Raw genomic sequence first — 15,375 nt, forward strand, 5'->3', positions numbered from 1 at the left:
AATCACATTCTCCCACTGACAGAAATAACGCTGCAAGTATGAGTGCTGGAAAAGGTGTTTATCTTATGTAATGGATATTTCCATTCTCCTCAGAGCTGCATGGAGAGCAGAGCATGAGCCCAAGGCGTCCTGCAGCTGAACTATGGTTTAGCATTATTCGTGAAGCAAACTATTGTACATGAAGGCAGGCAGGATAAGGATTAAAAAGCACCATGTGCTGCAGAAGTAGGGTACAAATTTTTACTGTTAGCCACAGAAGAGGAAACCCAGTTCTAGATTGGCTGGGTTCGAAAGTCATAGTTTATAAAAGTGTTGTTTTTTTTCAGGAGGCAAAGAGTGGGAGACACTTACATTTAGATCTCTGAAGTACTCATTGTAGTCTAAAGCATAGCCCACCACAAATAAATTTGGAATTTCAAATCCATAATCTGGAAGAGAGAGAGAGGGAAAAAAGGGCAAAATGTCTGTATTGTTAAAAATACAAACCCTGACACTTCCTTTATGTAATAGTTCACTGACCTGGAAATTGTATACAAGAGCCAAATCTCAGTGACTGTGAGTCTGGGGCTCTGAGATGGGAACACTTTACTGAAGCTGAAGCGGAGCTGTCTAGATGTACCCAATTAGGCTATATAAAGGACCACAATTCTGTCTAAAAGGAATCCTGTTAGCTAATATTGAGGGGGAAAAGAAATATAGAGCTTGCTAACTACAGCTCTTACCCAAACAGAGATGTGTCCCCAGGGAAGTTAACTCCCAAATGATTTTTATGACAGCCTCCAAGGAACAATCTGCAGTTGTCTGCAGCTGGGATACAGCTGGACAACGTAGGACTTTGAAGCCACAGTGTGTTGTATCTTGGCCAACAGACATGCTAAGGGCATATTTTAAAAATTAGATTTATATACTGCCCTTCATTATAAGATCTCAGATCTCAGAATAAAATGCAGGGTGTTGCAAGGAACACCTGCTGGGCAATTTTTAAACTTATCTGAAACTGGTGTTAAAGTGCCACAATTTAACCCCAAACAATATTGGAAACAGAAGCGTTGTGAAGGTTTCTTTCTCAGCAGAGTTGCAAGGTCAAGCTTGTGATTCTTGACAGTGGCACAACTCTGAAATCGGTTTTAAAAGGTGGTCATTTCCCATGCCGTCTCTCATACATGTCTATAATGAAATAGGGACAGTGGAGGGGAAGCTGTCCCCCTCCCCAGTTGATAGTTCTGATCAAGGTGGCACTTCCATTGTTTAGACGCTATTCCTAGCATCACTTTTGAACAACACCCCAAGGACCGGGTGTGTTACGTCTTGCCTATTTAATGAAAACAGGACAATGGAACATTTTAGCTACTTCACAATCAGGAAGCAAAGAAAATCCACAGGAGAGCACTTACAGTCCGGTCTGTATCCATTAGGCTGAGATGTTCTTTTCACCAGCAAACTATCATTAAATAAATAACAAAAATGTGGTTTTTTTATTGTAAACATTTTAAAAAGTTCACATAACTCCTGAACATTTTGGCTTGGTTAGATGTATTCTTCTGTCCCCGTCTCTCATTTCCTTAAAGCCTGTACAACTTGCAACCCGCTAAGCCTGGTGCCCCTCTAAATGTTGTTGGACACCAACTCCCAACAGCCTTAGTCAGCCTTGGCCAATGGATGATGGGAGTTGTAGTCTAACAACATCTAGATGGCACCGTGTCCTAACATTAAGCTGAACCACAGCCCAACAGCCATATATTATGGCCTCCCAGGTCAGATAATTGTCCATCAAGCTCAATATTATCCACTATTTTGATTATGGTCCTTGCTCGAGAACCAACCCCATTCCCTGTTTTGACACTCCAAAGACAGGTAGCAAAAACAAGAGATAGATTGAGCCTCTGATGGGTAACCATGCATGGCTGGTGAGGTCTGTTTAGCTTGGCAAACTCCCCACCTCACCCCAATTTCAGCAGAAGAGTAAATGAGTGCACTTCCCCTCCATCGGAGATGTCTGAAGACTCATCAAGGGCAAACCCAAAAGGATTTCCTTTCTCTTTCCCTTAGCAGCTGAGTCAGCTGCCTCTGCCATCCTCCCACAGAGAAAGAGACAAGCTTCTGAGCAGTGGCCCGCACAGTAGCCTCTACATGTTGTTGGACTACCATTCCCATCATTCCCGACCATTGGCTGTGCTGGCTGTGGCTGATGGAACTAGTAGTCCAAAACATCTGGAGGGCATCACACTATCAAAGGCTGCTCCACCCATTGAGATGTGGTCCCTCCCAAATACTACACTTACCTTGCCACCTTGACCATCTTGGGTTTGCATTTTTCAATTTTGCTGAGGAGAGCTCTCATCGTTCTTCCGGTTCCAATGATATCCTTTGGAAAGCATAGAAGCATAGAGCTGTAGAGTTGGAAGGGACCCCCGAGAGTCATCTAGTCTAACCCCCTGCAAATGAAGGAATCTAGTCTAACCCCCTCCAACCACCATCCTTCTGGTTAACAGCCAGACGCACAGACCCATTGCATCACAGGAACATGAAAGGTAAAAGGAGGCCGGTGTGTGTGTGTGTAGTTAGGGCATTTATTTATTTATAAAATTATTTATATGCTGTCCACTCATATAAAATATCAAGGTGGTACACAACAATATGTGCAAGTATAATAAAACACCATTAAAGACAATGCAAAATAATTTTCACAGGAAGTTGACAGTGTAGTAAGAAGGAAGAAAGTTTAAACCAGCTGAGCCTTTGTAAGATGGGGGACAACTTAAAGTCTTCCTCTGAATGATCTCAGTGATCAAGCTGGGATATAAGGGCTTGTGTGAGCCTTAAGGCATCCTGGACCCAAGTTGTTCAGGGCTTTGTATATTAACACAAGAGCCTTGAAACTGACCTGGTTAGCTAATAGCTGAAAAGTTCTGCAACATCAACACCATTTTATTATTTTAATTTCTGGGGGGAGGAGGGGAGGAATTACCGTATTTTTCGCCCTATAGGATGCACTTTTTCCCTTCCAAAAATGAAGGGGAAATGTGTGTGCATACTATGGGGCGAATACAGGCTTTCGCTGAAGCTTGGAAAGTGAGAGGGGTCGGTGCGCACCGACCCCTCGCTCTCCAGGCTTCAGGAAGCTCCGCGCAACCCTCGGGAGCCCGGCGTGAAGCCGTGCTGGGCTCCCGAGGTTTGCGCGGAGCTGCCTGCATTCCCGGGCTTCGTGCAGCTCTGCGCAACCCTAGGGAGCCCAGTGCGAAGTCGCACCGTTGTCCCAAAGGTTGCACAGAGCTGCCTGCATTCCGAAGCCTGGGGCGCACTGAAGAGCGCGCCTGGGCTTCGCACAGCTCTCCGTAAGCCTGGGGAGACCGGCACGGCTCCCTAGGCTTGCAGATAGGAGGCTGTCCTGGGGGCTGGGGTCGGGGGAAGCTCGGGCTTCCCCCGCGCCAGCCCCGTGCCTGGGGGGGGAAATTTTTTTTTTCTTTATTCCCCCCCCCAAAAAAAAAAACTAGGTGCGTCCTATGCGGCGGTGCATCCTATGGGGCGAAAAATACGGTAGCCTCTTTTGGGTCTTTTTCACAGTCCCCCCAAAAAAGGTGTCACAGCCTTTAGCTAAACGGCTTTCGAAAAGCACTAGCAAGGTTTTTGCTGACTTCACGGGATTCTTTGTATATCTGCACCTACATACATTAAGTGGCACAAGACGTACTGTACCCAAAAGGACCACCACCCATTTTAGCCAATCCAAATAGATGAACTTACCTCCACAATTAATACGTTCTGAAACACAAACAAACAAGGAGGAGAAAAAGAAATTTGGTTAGGCAGGAGAACAAAGTGAATCGACAGCAAACCACTAGCAGAACGGGAGTCCATGTTCTCTGGGTCTTCTCCAGGATGAGGAGGAAAAGGAAGATCTGATGATGGAGAGCTGCAAGGGTGGCCCCACCTAAGCCAACCAACCAAGTATTGGGAACAAGGAGAGTCCTTGTCCCTGGCAGACAGCAAGGGGATGCTCCCTGCTTCTGCCCTATACCTGCAGCTCTGACCCAGTTCTTTCTTTCTTGCAGTGAGAGGTGACTTGGTCTTCTACCAGGGAAGGGGAGAGGGAAGAAAACGTGAATAGTGTCATTCCCACCAGCACAGCACAAACACTCTGTATGCAGAACGTTGAAGGCCCAACCCCTGGTCTCTCCAGTTAAGAAACAACGTGGCTGGGAAAACTCCACGGCTGGAAACCTTAGAGCTGTGTCATGAAAGAGCAGCCAACACGTAGGGCTAGGTAGACCAATAGGTCTGCCAACTGGCAAGCATTAAGAACGATGGCCTGGCAACTGTGTGTGTGTGTGTGTGTGTGTGTGTTATATTTACAGGGATTGGCAAGGGGTGAAAAACCTGCGGCCAACCAGGTATTGTTGGACTCCAACTCCCATCCTTCCTGGGGCCATGCTGACCGGGGCTGATGGGAACTGGAGTTCAACAACATCAGGAGGGCCACAGGTCCACCATCCCTGCCAGCAGGAAGATACACAGTTTTTAGGCAGGGCTCTGCTCACTGAACCGCCAAATTCTTCTAGACTCTGTCTACGTTCCTGCTCCAATGTAAGCTACCAGGTTCTTGCACATTGTATTTTTGGACTGACAGGCCTTTCCCAATGAGGTCCACCTGAGATCTTCCACTTCCCTCGGAAAGTTCTCCATAATTTTCAGGATGCCAGAACACAAGTATTGCTGAACCAGCTGTTCTGCTGAGTCTCCATTCGCCTCTTCATCTTCTCAGCCCCTCTCTCATGCAATCTTGGCGGTGAGTCCTGGAAGACCTGGTCCTGGCCTTGCAGGCTTTTCCCATCTGGCTTAGGAGGGTGGGGCCCTGTCTGACTCCAGCTGCAGAAGCTGAGACTGCTGAACAGACTCTTGGGTTGAGGAATTGTTTAGAGGATTGGGGGAGGGGGTGCTGTTATTGATATTATTTTATTGATACCTTTATTTTAATCTTAATATGATTTATGTGGAAATTGTTCAATTTGGTTGTGAACTTTTTGAGGTTTAGGTAATTTATGTATGCCTGGACTTCTGATCTATCTTTGCACACCTAAACTCTCTTAAAGGAAATGCCTCAACTACAACAGTTCAGTTTTATTTCTGTACTTGCCAAAGGCCATAGCAGGAATGCAAAAATACAATACATTAAACAATTAATAATGGAACCTGTTATCTTGCAAGTGTTTTACAATGGACAAGAGGCAAGCCAACTCAAAATAGCATTACGAGATTTAGATAATGCTAAGGCATAAGTTGCTGAGCAGAGTAATATTCTTGACATCTGTTTGCTAACCCCCAAAAAATCTATCTTTTGAAGGTCTGACCACTATTTCCTTACTTGACAGCAGCTGGGGAAGAAATTTGTTTCTTATTTGATATGAGAACAGGGCAACTGAAGAGAGATTATACAAAATCCTCAAGATCCTGATGTACTCTGATTGACAATAGGCTTGTATTAGTCTTGTTACTTGTCTTCAGAACCTTACTGTGGACTTGAGATCTCCCAAATCCTACTTAAACAATATTGAATAAATATTTAAATGCATTACTTTTATTGCCCTGCTTTGGATGAGTGGGGGAAGTTAAGTCTTTGCTATTGCAAATTCTTAGGTGAACCATCTTCATCCCAATTTTTGTAGTTTTCTAAATCCTTCTTGTTTTACTTCTGTGGCTCTCCAGATGTTGGGATGACAACCTCAACTGCCCCTGACCAATGGCTCTGCTGGCTGATGGGAGTTGGTGCCCAACATCTGGAGCCTGCAGGTTACCCACCCCTGCTTGACCCACTCTATATCTCAAATTCAACAGCTCTTTAATGTAAGCCAGCAATACCATCTCTATATTACTGGTAGGGTTTAAGAATGGCTCGTCAATGCGTTCTTCAAATGGTGCAAGCCCCTAAGCTTCTCAAGGCCATGTAGTATGAGACATCCCTGGAAAGGAGGACCTCACATCATGAACAGTCCCAATGAAACCAGCACACACTTGCAGAGTATGGCATCCGTTAAAGTAAATTGTGACCTTGGAATGGCACAGTCCAACTTTCCATCGCTAACAGCCAGGAACCATCAGCACAAAGGTTATTTTGGTGGATCATCATTTTATCTATCATGCAATATGGAAGCCTTCAATTAACTACAGCTTCATCGCAAGCAAGAAAATATGGTTTCCAGCTCCACAACAAACCAGATGTTCATTCTGATGTTATTTAGATCCTAGCTTGTTTTAAACCTGATAATCCTGTCTTGGATAAAATGGAAAACAATGGCTAACAACTCCCTGGTTTAACTGCAGAAAGGCAGAAGGGTCTGTGATCATACGGACAACTTTATTCAATTCAGTATCTTGGCTCGTTAAACTGAGATAGGATCATTTGAATTAGGTCATTACCTTCCAAACCTGTTTACATGCTACTGATGTGACTTACACGGTGAAATGTGACCTGTAATTAGCTGCAAATACTCAAGCCATGAGATAATAATACTGCAATATTAGCAAATGGGGGAGGATTAGCTAATGAAGTATTTCTAAAGAGAAACATAAAATTGTAGAGTTGGAAGGGACCACAAGGGTAGAGGCATTAATACATAGCAGTGAATACTTCAGAAGTGGTTTTCTGTCTTCCAGATGGCCAGACATATATTTTCTATTCGTTTCAAGCTTCTTTCCACAGGAAATCAACCTGCAGCCAATGACAGGCTCATGTGCAGCTGGTGATAATTCTTCTGCCATGTTGATAAACTAGAACTCTATTTCAGTAGTCCTGTAATAAATTTAATAACATGGCGCGTCCACGCTGTAAAGTTACACAATCTTAACTCGCCTGCCTTAACAGGTTTTACAGCAGATCGCTGCTGTTGACTTTGGTGAAAGAATTATATCCAAAGTCCTTTTCTCAACTCCACCCTGATGCCAGGCTTAGGCACCACTTGTTGGAACTCCTTGGGCTCCAAATGCCAGAAAACCTTGCAAAAGGAGGCTGGAAGGTCCTGCTCTTGGCCAAACTTACAAGCAGTCCCTTGCTGGAGCACAGGAAGATGGTCTGATTCAGACATAACAACAATCCATGGTTTGTTACGGCAAGAACAAGAAGTGCAAGGTAAAGCCTCTGGCTGCAACTTGTAACATGAAGGACTGCCTTCTTCCATACAAGCCTTCTTGGATGTTGAGAAGCAGCAGCTTGTGGGGAGTGGGCAGTTGTTATGCTGGTTCTCCAGAAAGTGGATCACTGATGCTTAGCAGGAGGAAGAGAGAGAAGGGCGAGGCACCAGAGAGTTCAGGGCAGTGCAAATTGAATTATTCTGCAGAGGCCCTTTTCTCTGTCCCAACAACTTCTGATGCATGTTTGGTGGGAACTCAAGAAAGGGCCTTCTTAGTAGCTGCAAGCCAACTCTTGAGGAGACCAGGCTTTGTAATCATGAAGAGTGAAACCAACCATCTCTGTGTTAATCATTATATGGTATTAATTGCCCCAGCATCTGACTCTCACAAATATGGTTTTGCATTTACCTAGAGGGGTGTTACTCTAGTACTGCTTCATGAACAGCAAATCTGCTTGTGCTAGATTTGTGCCTGTTAAATGTAACTGATTGCAACTCCCCCCCCCCTCCGAAAGCACTCAATATTTGCATAATAGACAGAACTCTCTTTTCTATTGTGACATCTCTACCCTCAGAAAAGATGCACTCATTGAATTTTTAGCTACCATTAAACTGTTAAATGTACAGGGTGCTGGTGGGCAAAAAGTGGGAGTCCTACCTATACCTAAGAAGGCTATGTTGTTGAGGCTATAAGATATATCCAAGAAGGCTGTGATGTTGAAGCTGGGGGCTAGCAAAATGAGAATATTTCCCTTTCTATAAGGACACTGAAGGAGCAGAACTGACTTATTCATAATACAATATCAAGCAACTGGAACTGGAGTTGTTGCAGTTCCATTTAATGGAGGATATACTTTCAATAAGATTAATATATATATGTTTACAAAGTAATCAAGAGTGGCACCATGGAAAATATACTGGCTTTGCTCCAGCCGAAGTTAGTTGCACTTTTCCAAATGAAATCTATCTGCAAACTTTAGTAGGACCCAAGTGTGACTAACTTAAGTCAGGATCGATCATAACATGTACGAAGGTAAACATGTACAACCATAGGCTCTCAAAGCCAATTTTATATACATAAATTAATCTGTGATGTGACAGCAGTATGTTTTGGGGAAATGGTTGTGGAGGTTATCAATATAATATTTAAGCTGCAACATACACCTAATGCTTCCTTATACTGACTTAAATTACACTGAAAGCATATCACCAATAAGGTTTCATGCAGCAGCACCTTATCAGTGAACATCGGCAAAATAGTCTGAAACGGAACACAGATAAAAGGGCAGTGAATAGCTGGATAACGTTTGAGATTTAATAGCTTTTGTGTAATCAGCCGTGTACCAAAAACCAGGCTCAAAATAAAGCTTTGGAACTATGAGTCTGGTAATGAGCAATATAACCAACTTACTGAATAAAACCAAAATTGTTTTTGCCAAATGGATTTCATTTACAATTGTGTGGGGTGTCTTTACTGTTTCTTGTTTTGCCTCTGCATTTTATTTTTGCTGTTCACGTTCAAGCCATGCATTTTGTTTAATCATTCCAGAGCCATTCAGATAATTCCATGTTCATTTTTACAAAAATCTGTGCACCATGTTGTGTTGGGAGGTGGCTGGTTTTTTAAAATCACTGAATCAAGACACCAGGTGCAAGCCAAGCCACCTCCTCACTTACAGCTCATCCTAGCACCGCAGTTCTACTAATAAACGAAAATGAGTCAGCAGATGAATCAACAGAGTGGGATGATACAGTCAAACACACACCAAAACTCACATCAGATATGGCTAGTTATATAAATCAGAAGAATTCACTTGATCGTATCTTCATAAATTGCTGTTCTGAAAAGGTTTTAGTGGGGTGGGGAGTTCCTAATAGTAAGTGGAGCATTGGAACAAAGAGCTACTCTGCATCACCTGCAGGTCCTACAGATGTGGCTGGACCCCAATTCCTGCCATCCTTGACAATTGGCCATGCTGGAGTTGCAGTCTAATAACATCTGGAGGGTTCCCTACCTCATCCTACCCTTAGGCAGAATGGGGCAATTGCTTCAGGTGGCAGATTCTGAGAGCTGCCCTGACCTTTCCCCGCAAGCTAGCAGGTGCAGTGGTGGATCTGTCCCGTCACCAATATTGAAGTAAAATTCAGCTGCCTGTTTCTTTGGCTTCCCTGTACGTGTGGATGGTCACCTTGCCCTTGGCCTCGGGTGGCAGAATGTCTTGGGCTTCACCTGAGAGGCAACTGAATATCTTTTGGTACCGGGATATCTGAAGGCCTGACTTCAACTCCCATACAATTCTACCCTTTTTCTGAGATCATCTTCAGAAGCCCTCTTTTGTATCCCAGCACCCCCCTGAAATACACTTCATCGGGACCAGTGACAGATCCTTTTCTGTGGCCGCTCCTAGGCTGCTGACCTCTCTCCCCAAGTAGGTGTGCTTTGCTCTCTCCTTAAATGGCTTCCAGAAGCTAGTAAAAGCTTCCTTTTGGCTTGTAAGGTACCGTATTTTTTGCCCTATAGGGCACATCGGCCCATAGGACGCACCTCGGGTTTTTTTTTGGGGGGGGGGGGGAATGAATAATAATAATAAAATATTTCCCCCCCCCAGCCGCAGGGCTGGGGAAGCCCGAGCTTCCCCTGACCCCAGCCCCCAGAACAGGCTGCTATCCACAAGCCTTGCAAGCCTGGCGGCAACTCCCGCTGGGCTCGCAAGGCTTGCGGACACCTGCGTGAAGCACAGGGTGCCCTCCGGAGTGTGCCCTGTGCTTTGGGCTGTAGGCTGCTGCCCGCAAGCCTTGAGAGCCCACGGGAACTCCCGCCGGGCTTGCAAGGCTTGCGAATAGCTTCCTGAAGCCTGGAGAGCGAGAGGGGTTGGTGCGCACCGACCCCTCTCGCTCTCCAGGCTTCAGCGAAAGCCTGCATTCGCCCCATAGGACGCACACACATTTCCCCTTCATTTTTGGAGAGGAAAAAGTGCGTCCTATAGGGCGAAAAATACGGTATATTAGTTTTTATGTGCATCTGCTTTTTTTCTTTTTAAACAATCTTTGCTGCTGCTAGTGTTTTTTGTTTTTTTTTTAAACTGTTGTCTTAGCGTTTTGATGTTTTCAGCTTGCTAATTTATGGTGTGAGCTTTGAACTGCCTTGAGCGAGCACAGATGGGAGATAACGGTTTCAAATAAATATAAAAGAACAGGAGATTTGCTGCACAGTACTATACACCCATTTGCCTGGGGCAAGCCCTATAGGACTCTATGGCAGTTACTTCAGAGTAGACATGGTTAAAGTTGCACTGTGAGGCTGCAATCCTGCACACACATATCAAAGAGTAAGCTCCGTTGAATACAGGCGACTTCTAAGTAAACAAAGGAACATTGGAAGATGCCTTATACAGAGTCAGACCATTGGGTCCACGCAGATCAGTACTGTCTGCATCGATTGGCAGCGGCTCTCAATAATTTCACACTGGGTACTCTCGCAGTTCTACCCGGCGATGCCAGGGTTGAACCCGAGGCCTTGGCCATGCTCGGCTGCTAAGCCACAGCCCTTCACACAAAGAACAGCACTCACGTATTCTGTATGTTCTACAACTGTGAGTTAAGGGTTCTGCTAGCACTGCTTTAATGGTGTGTAGTAAACATCTGGTTAAGGGTCCCCCCCCCCCTCATGCCACTCTCTTAGGTATGGCAGAGTTCAATTTGCAAGAACCCCCCCCCACACCATCCCTATATTTATCTCCTAATTCAAGAACATATGTCTATGCAGCCAAGATTGGTAAGAAGGATTAAAAAAGAGATAGAGAAAGAAATCTGAATCAGAACATCCAGCTCCATTGTGACAGCTCCAATAAGATCAGTAACCTTCATGCTGCTAATGATGAACAGAAGGCAGATGCTCCATGATGAAAGATGATACATGTGGGTCCTGCTGGCTATACCTCAAATTGATTCTCCCTTTTCCCAGTAGCATCCCTTTCCCCCCCTCCTTTTTCTTTTTTTGGTTCTGCTTCAGAAGGTGTTGAGTCATCTCATCTGCTGCAGAAAATGTAACAATGCTAATTATATCTGCTGAGGGTAGGCAGGTAGTTGTCAGCTGCATGGCAATAACAGAGCGAGGCAAGGTGGGCTTTCAAGACGTGGAAAGAATTCCGTCAGGAAACAGATTCCCTGCAATCAGAACAGCCAGATGAAGCTGCCAACTTTCTCTCTCCTGGGCAATTGCACAGGGAAGCAAGGTTTATTTATTTTTTTACAGACCCTTCCTAAAATCTGACATGCCTAATGGTGTCCTTCTTGTGCTCTTTGTTTGGGCACAGACTGGGCTCTTTTCTCCCCAAATAAGAACCATGTTTGCAGGCACTACTGTCATGGACAGGTTGGACGTAGAGGAATGGAAGGAGGAACCAGCTGGAGAAGCACCAAGGGAAGAAGGCTCAGATCCCGGGGAGGAGTGGTGGGAGAACAGTGAGTGGTCAGAGGAAGAAGACTTGGAAGAGGAGGTGTCAGAAGCTGAGGAGGGAACAGGGCTCAGTGAGCTGGGAGAGTCTGTGGCAGAGAGCAGTCCAGGATCAGCGGCAGAAGCTGAAGCAGGAGGGTGGGAGGAGAGAGGCCAAGAGGCAGAGATGAGTCAGGTTGGTGAAGAGTCACGGGTGTCTCCCTCTCCTACTGCAACAAGCTCCCCTCCCTGCTTGTCTCCCAGAATCAGAAGAGGCATGAAAAGGGCAGAGGTGAGGTTGGTGACATGCAGACACACTCTCTGGTTGCTTGGAAAAAAGCAATAGATTGCTGGAGAGGAGCAACACTTAGGCAGCTGCAGGGAGGTAAAGACCTTCAGTCTCAGCAACTGCTTCATGCGAGCAAGACCTACCAGAGATGAGTTGCTGGGCTCATTAGGCCTGACACTCCTGTTTCTGCTAATGAAGAGTTAACTCCAGCTTGCACAGTGTGATTTACTGCTGGCTCACTCTAGACAACTAAACTGTATAGGTGGTTTTCATAGTTTAAAGGTTCACACTCCCTAAGTTGCATTCTCAAAAGGAGTCTGAATCCCTGGGTTCATATCAAATATTGGGAAAGCGGACAACTGGCTATCTGGCCAGGAACTGGCTGGGAGGAACTAGGATCCAGGATAGCTTGAGTCACTGACTAAGCTTTGGAGGGGGTATTGTATATAAATGATGGCTGCAGATCTGGCACAGGAGGCCAGGAGCTCAAGCTAAAAGCTTTGCAAGGTGGAGTTCTAAGGCAGGAGTGGGGAGCCTGTAGCCCTCCAGATGTTGGGATACAAATCTGATCCCTAACCCATCCCTGGCTAGGGTTGTGAATTAAGAGTCCAACTATTTCTGGAGGGCTATAAATTCCCTGTGGCTGCCCTAAGGTTCACAGGGTGTTGGACTCCCAATTCCCATCAGTCCCAGCCAGCATGGCCAGCAGTCATGGATGATGGGAGTTGTAGTCTAGCAACATCTGGAAGGCCACAGCTTTCCCACCGCCACTCTGAGGAATCCTCTTCCCGAGACTGTTTCTTGCTGAGACTTTAGTAATGCTAAATCTACATGTCAAGTAGTTTTACGCACATAAAAAGTGTGTTTTCTATGACTGTGCACTACACAGGACATGTTTTTCCTTCATCAAATATAGCCAGAAAGGGGCTGGGAGGCTGACTCAGCAAATAACACCTTCAGGGACAAATAACAGGATTGGGGAGACAATTTAATGCAAGTACATGGCATGGGAGGAAAGAACTAAAGCAGATCCCAGGGGATGCTTTTGTTAAAAAATGTGCTATCTCCTAAGTGTGGTAGCTGAAACACACTACTAACCTAACTGTAGTTTGACCCACAGCTTGGGCAGGTAGTTACAGGTGAGGGGAACCTGTGGTCTTTTGGATGTTGTTGGACTCCAACTTCAACCAATGCCACCCAGCATGGTCAGTGGTCGGGGACCATGGGAACGGCAGTCCATCCCTATCTTTCAGATTTGTATATCCACTGTTTTTTGAGGGCATTTGGTTGGCACACTAGGAATGCCCCAGGGAGTCTCTTTCTCCACACTCTGGCAGTATACTTTTGAAGTCTTGTTGACACCGAAGCTTTCTTGCTAACTGCTGACAACAAAACCCAGCAGGGTTCTCTTTTTTTGTAGCAAGTAGATCTTCAAAATTAACCTTTCGGTCACAAAACACCATACAGGTAGTTAATATTTAGCTCTGTGCAGCTTTTGATTCCTTAATATATCTCAGAAGTTGGCTTAAAGCCTCTTTTTAGAAAATGGGGAAAAAGGGTAAGGTTTTCTGAAAAAGGATATTAAGCTTTATCTAATCCTGTCAGCTGGCATTATTCAAGTCATCTGTAAGCAAGGATGAAAATAAACACGTCGGGTTTATGAACCGCGTTCTGTTTGTGGCAGATTTTCAAAGGTTGCTCAATGTTGAACAACGAGGATAGTTATAATAAACCTGGTACATTTACATAATCTTTGTAAGGAACACACATAATGTCCTTAGTAAGACTGGTAGGCAGATGTGATGGGGGACTGGTGAGAACCTGCTAATTCAGCCTTGCAAGAAATTGCAACCTATGCTCTGTTCGCCAGCACTGCTAATGAACACATGAAGCAGGTTTATAAAATGGGGGCTGGTTCATCTGTGGCCCTCCAAATGTCAATCCTTGACTACTGGCTACACTGGCTGAGGATGGTGGGAATTCATCAACATCTGGAGACCACAGGTTAGCCACCCCTGGGCCAAATGGAGAGAATTGCTGCGGGTGTAGATTGCATAACAAGCTACAGCTGCTGAAATTCCCTCTTTTAGATCCCGGAAGCCTTGCCTCTTTTAACACTCAACACTGCAAATCTAAACACTGGTTCTGGTACTAACGTACTAATCATGTAACAACTGACATAATACTGATGCGCAATAATTCTCACAAACCATTTCTTATACCACCCGGCAACATATAAAAGAAAATCAGTTTGAGTTGCATTTCGCTATTTTAGACAGTACTGGCGACAATGGATGGTAGATAGAGCTTTTGTTAAATAAATCATGAAGTTATCATGCAGTTCCTTCAATAAGAGAAAAAGACACTGAGATTTTGGTAATAGGGCAGTTTATTAAAATGTAATTGATTAATCTGTTAAAAGCCAGATGATTAATTAACTAAAAGTCTTTAATCAGTTACCAGTCCTACTATTAACACAAGAGTAATTTCACTTGCAGTGTAAATTAATTTTAGTGGTTTCCTGCCCAAATTCATCCCGAGGCTTGCTGTTTTGATCACTTTCCCACACAGACCATCTGCCTAATGAAATAAAGTCACCCTTCCTACACAAGTGATTCAGCGTATAACTAGGCCTGGATTAAAAGAGTCTTGTCCTTGAACAAAAATATTTTATTTTCCCTTTTTTAAAACATCAGTATGTGCATGCAGAATGGGGGGAAATGAAAATAAATTGCTTATCAGCCTTCCAGCACATAAAAAAGATTCAAATCATTGGCAAGTCCCATGATTTACCATTGTCAAACCAAGGTGCTATTAAAAGGTTCAGGGCCAAAACAAGACAATTGCATTTAATTTGCCTTCAACTTTGAAAACAGAAGCTGTGGGAGAGCAGGATATGGACGATGGTGTATTTTTTTTTTTGGGGGGGGGGGTGTTTAACCCTTCCCTCCTATGCTGTAGTCTCCTCTAAAGTGACCCATCCCATGTTACCATTTGTGCTGGGTGAAAAGCTGTAATTGATGGTAGATTTACTCATGGGGAGAATAGCATGACTGCAGGATGGTTGGAAACGGTTAACCTATTATAGTTAATAGAAGGCGGGGGGGGGGGGGCGGGCGCCTCCAGGCATATTAAATGCAATCACGCATTCCACATATTGTCTTTTTTTTGGCCCTCTGAAACACAGGATTATATCTAGGCAAAACAATATTTCTAGCTGCAGCAATATTTCTAGAAGCAGCTATTTTGCCAGCTTGAGAAAAGAAAAAAAAAAGAAGAAAGGCTGTTGTTTAAATTAAATTGAGTGGACCCAAGTACAGTACTTGAAAGAACTGGCTGAAATGGCCTTTATGCAGACTGGCTGCATATGTTGAATCAAACACTTACTTTTCAAAAGCAGCTTCTTAGTTATCTAGTGACAGTTTATGACAATGTTCATGCCGGCTTATGTTGAAGCAGGGTACATAGTTGTTTAACAAGTGCAGGAAGGTCTGTTGGGGTGGCAGGGAAGAATGCTCCAACTTACC

General features: G+C 44.5%; 1 protein-coding gene across 2 annotated transcripts in view; it reads right to left on the reverse strand.

The window, feature by feature from the left end:
* Positions 1-15,375, reverse strand: part of PRTFDC1 (phosphoribosyl transferase domain containing 1) — a 54,052-nt gene that overhangs the window by 6,665 nt on the left and 32,012 nt on the right. For both annotated transcript variants that reach the window (XM_083406761.1, XM_083406760.1), the window contains exons 5-8: positions 3,745-3,762; positions 2,283-2,365; positions 1,395-1,441; positions 352-428 (exon numbers count right to left, since the gene is read on the reverse strand). In XM_083406761.1, coding sequence (XP_083262887.1) covers positions 352-428; positions 1,395-1,441; positions 2,283-2,365; positions 3,745-3,762 — 225 coding nt within the window. The remainder of the gene's footprint in view (positions 1-351; positions 429-1,394; positions 1,442-2,282; positions 2,366-3,744; positions 3,763-15,375) is intronic.

The sequence above is a fragment of the Podarcis tiliguerta genome, assembly GCF_965153285.1.
Source record: "Podarcis tiliguerta genome assembly, chromosome: 12".
NCBI lineage: Eukaryota > Metazoa > Chordata > Lepidosauria > Squamata > Lacertidae > Podarcis > Podarcis tiliguerta.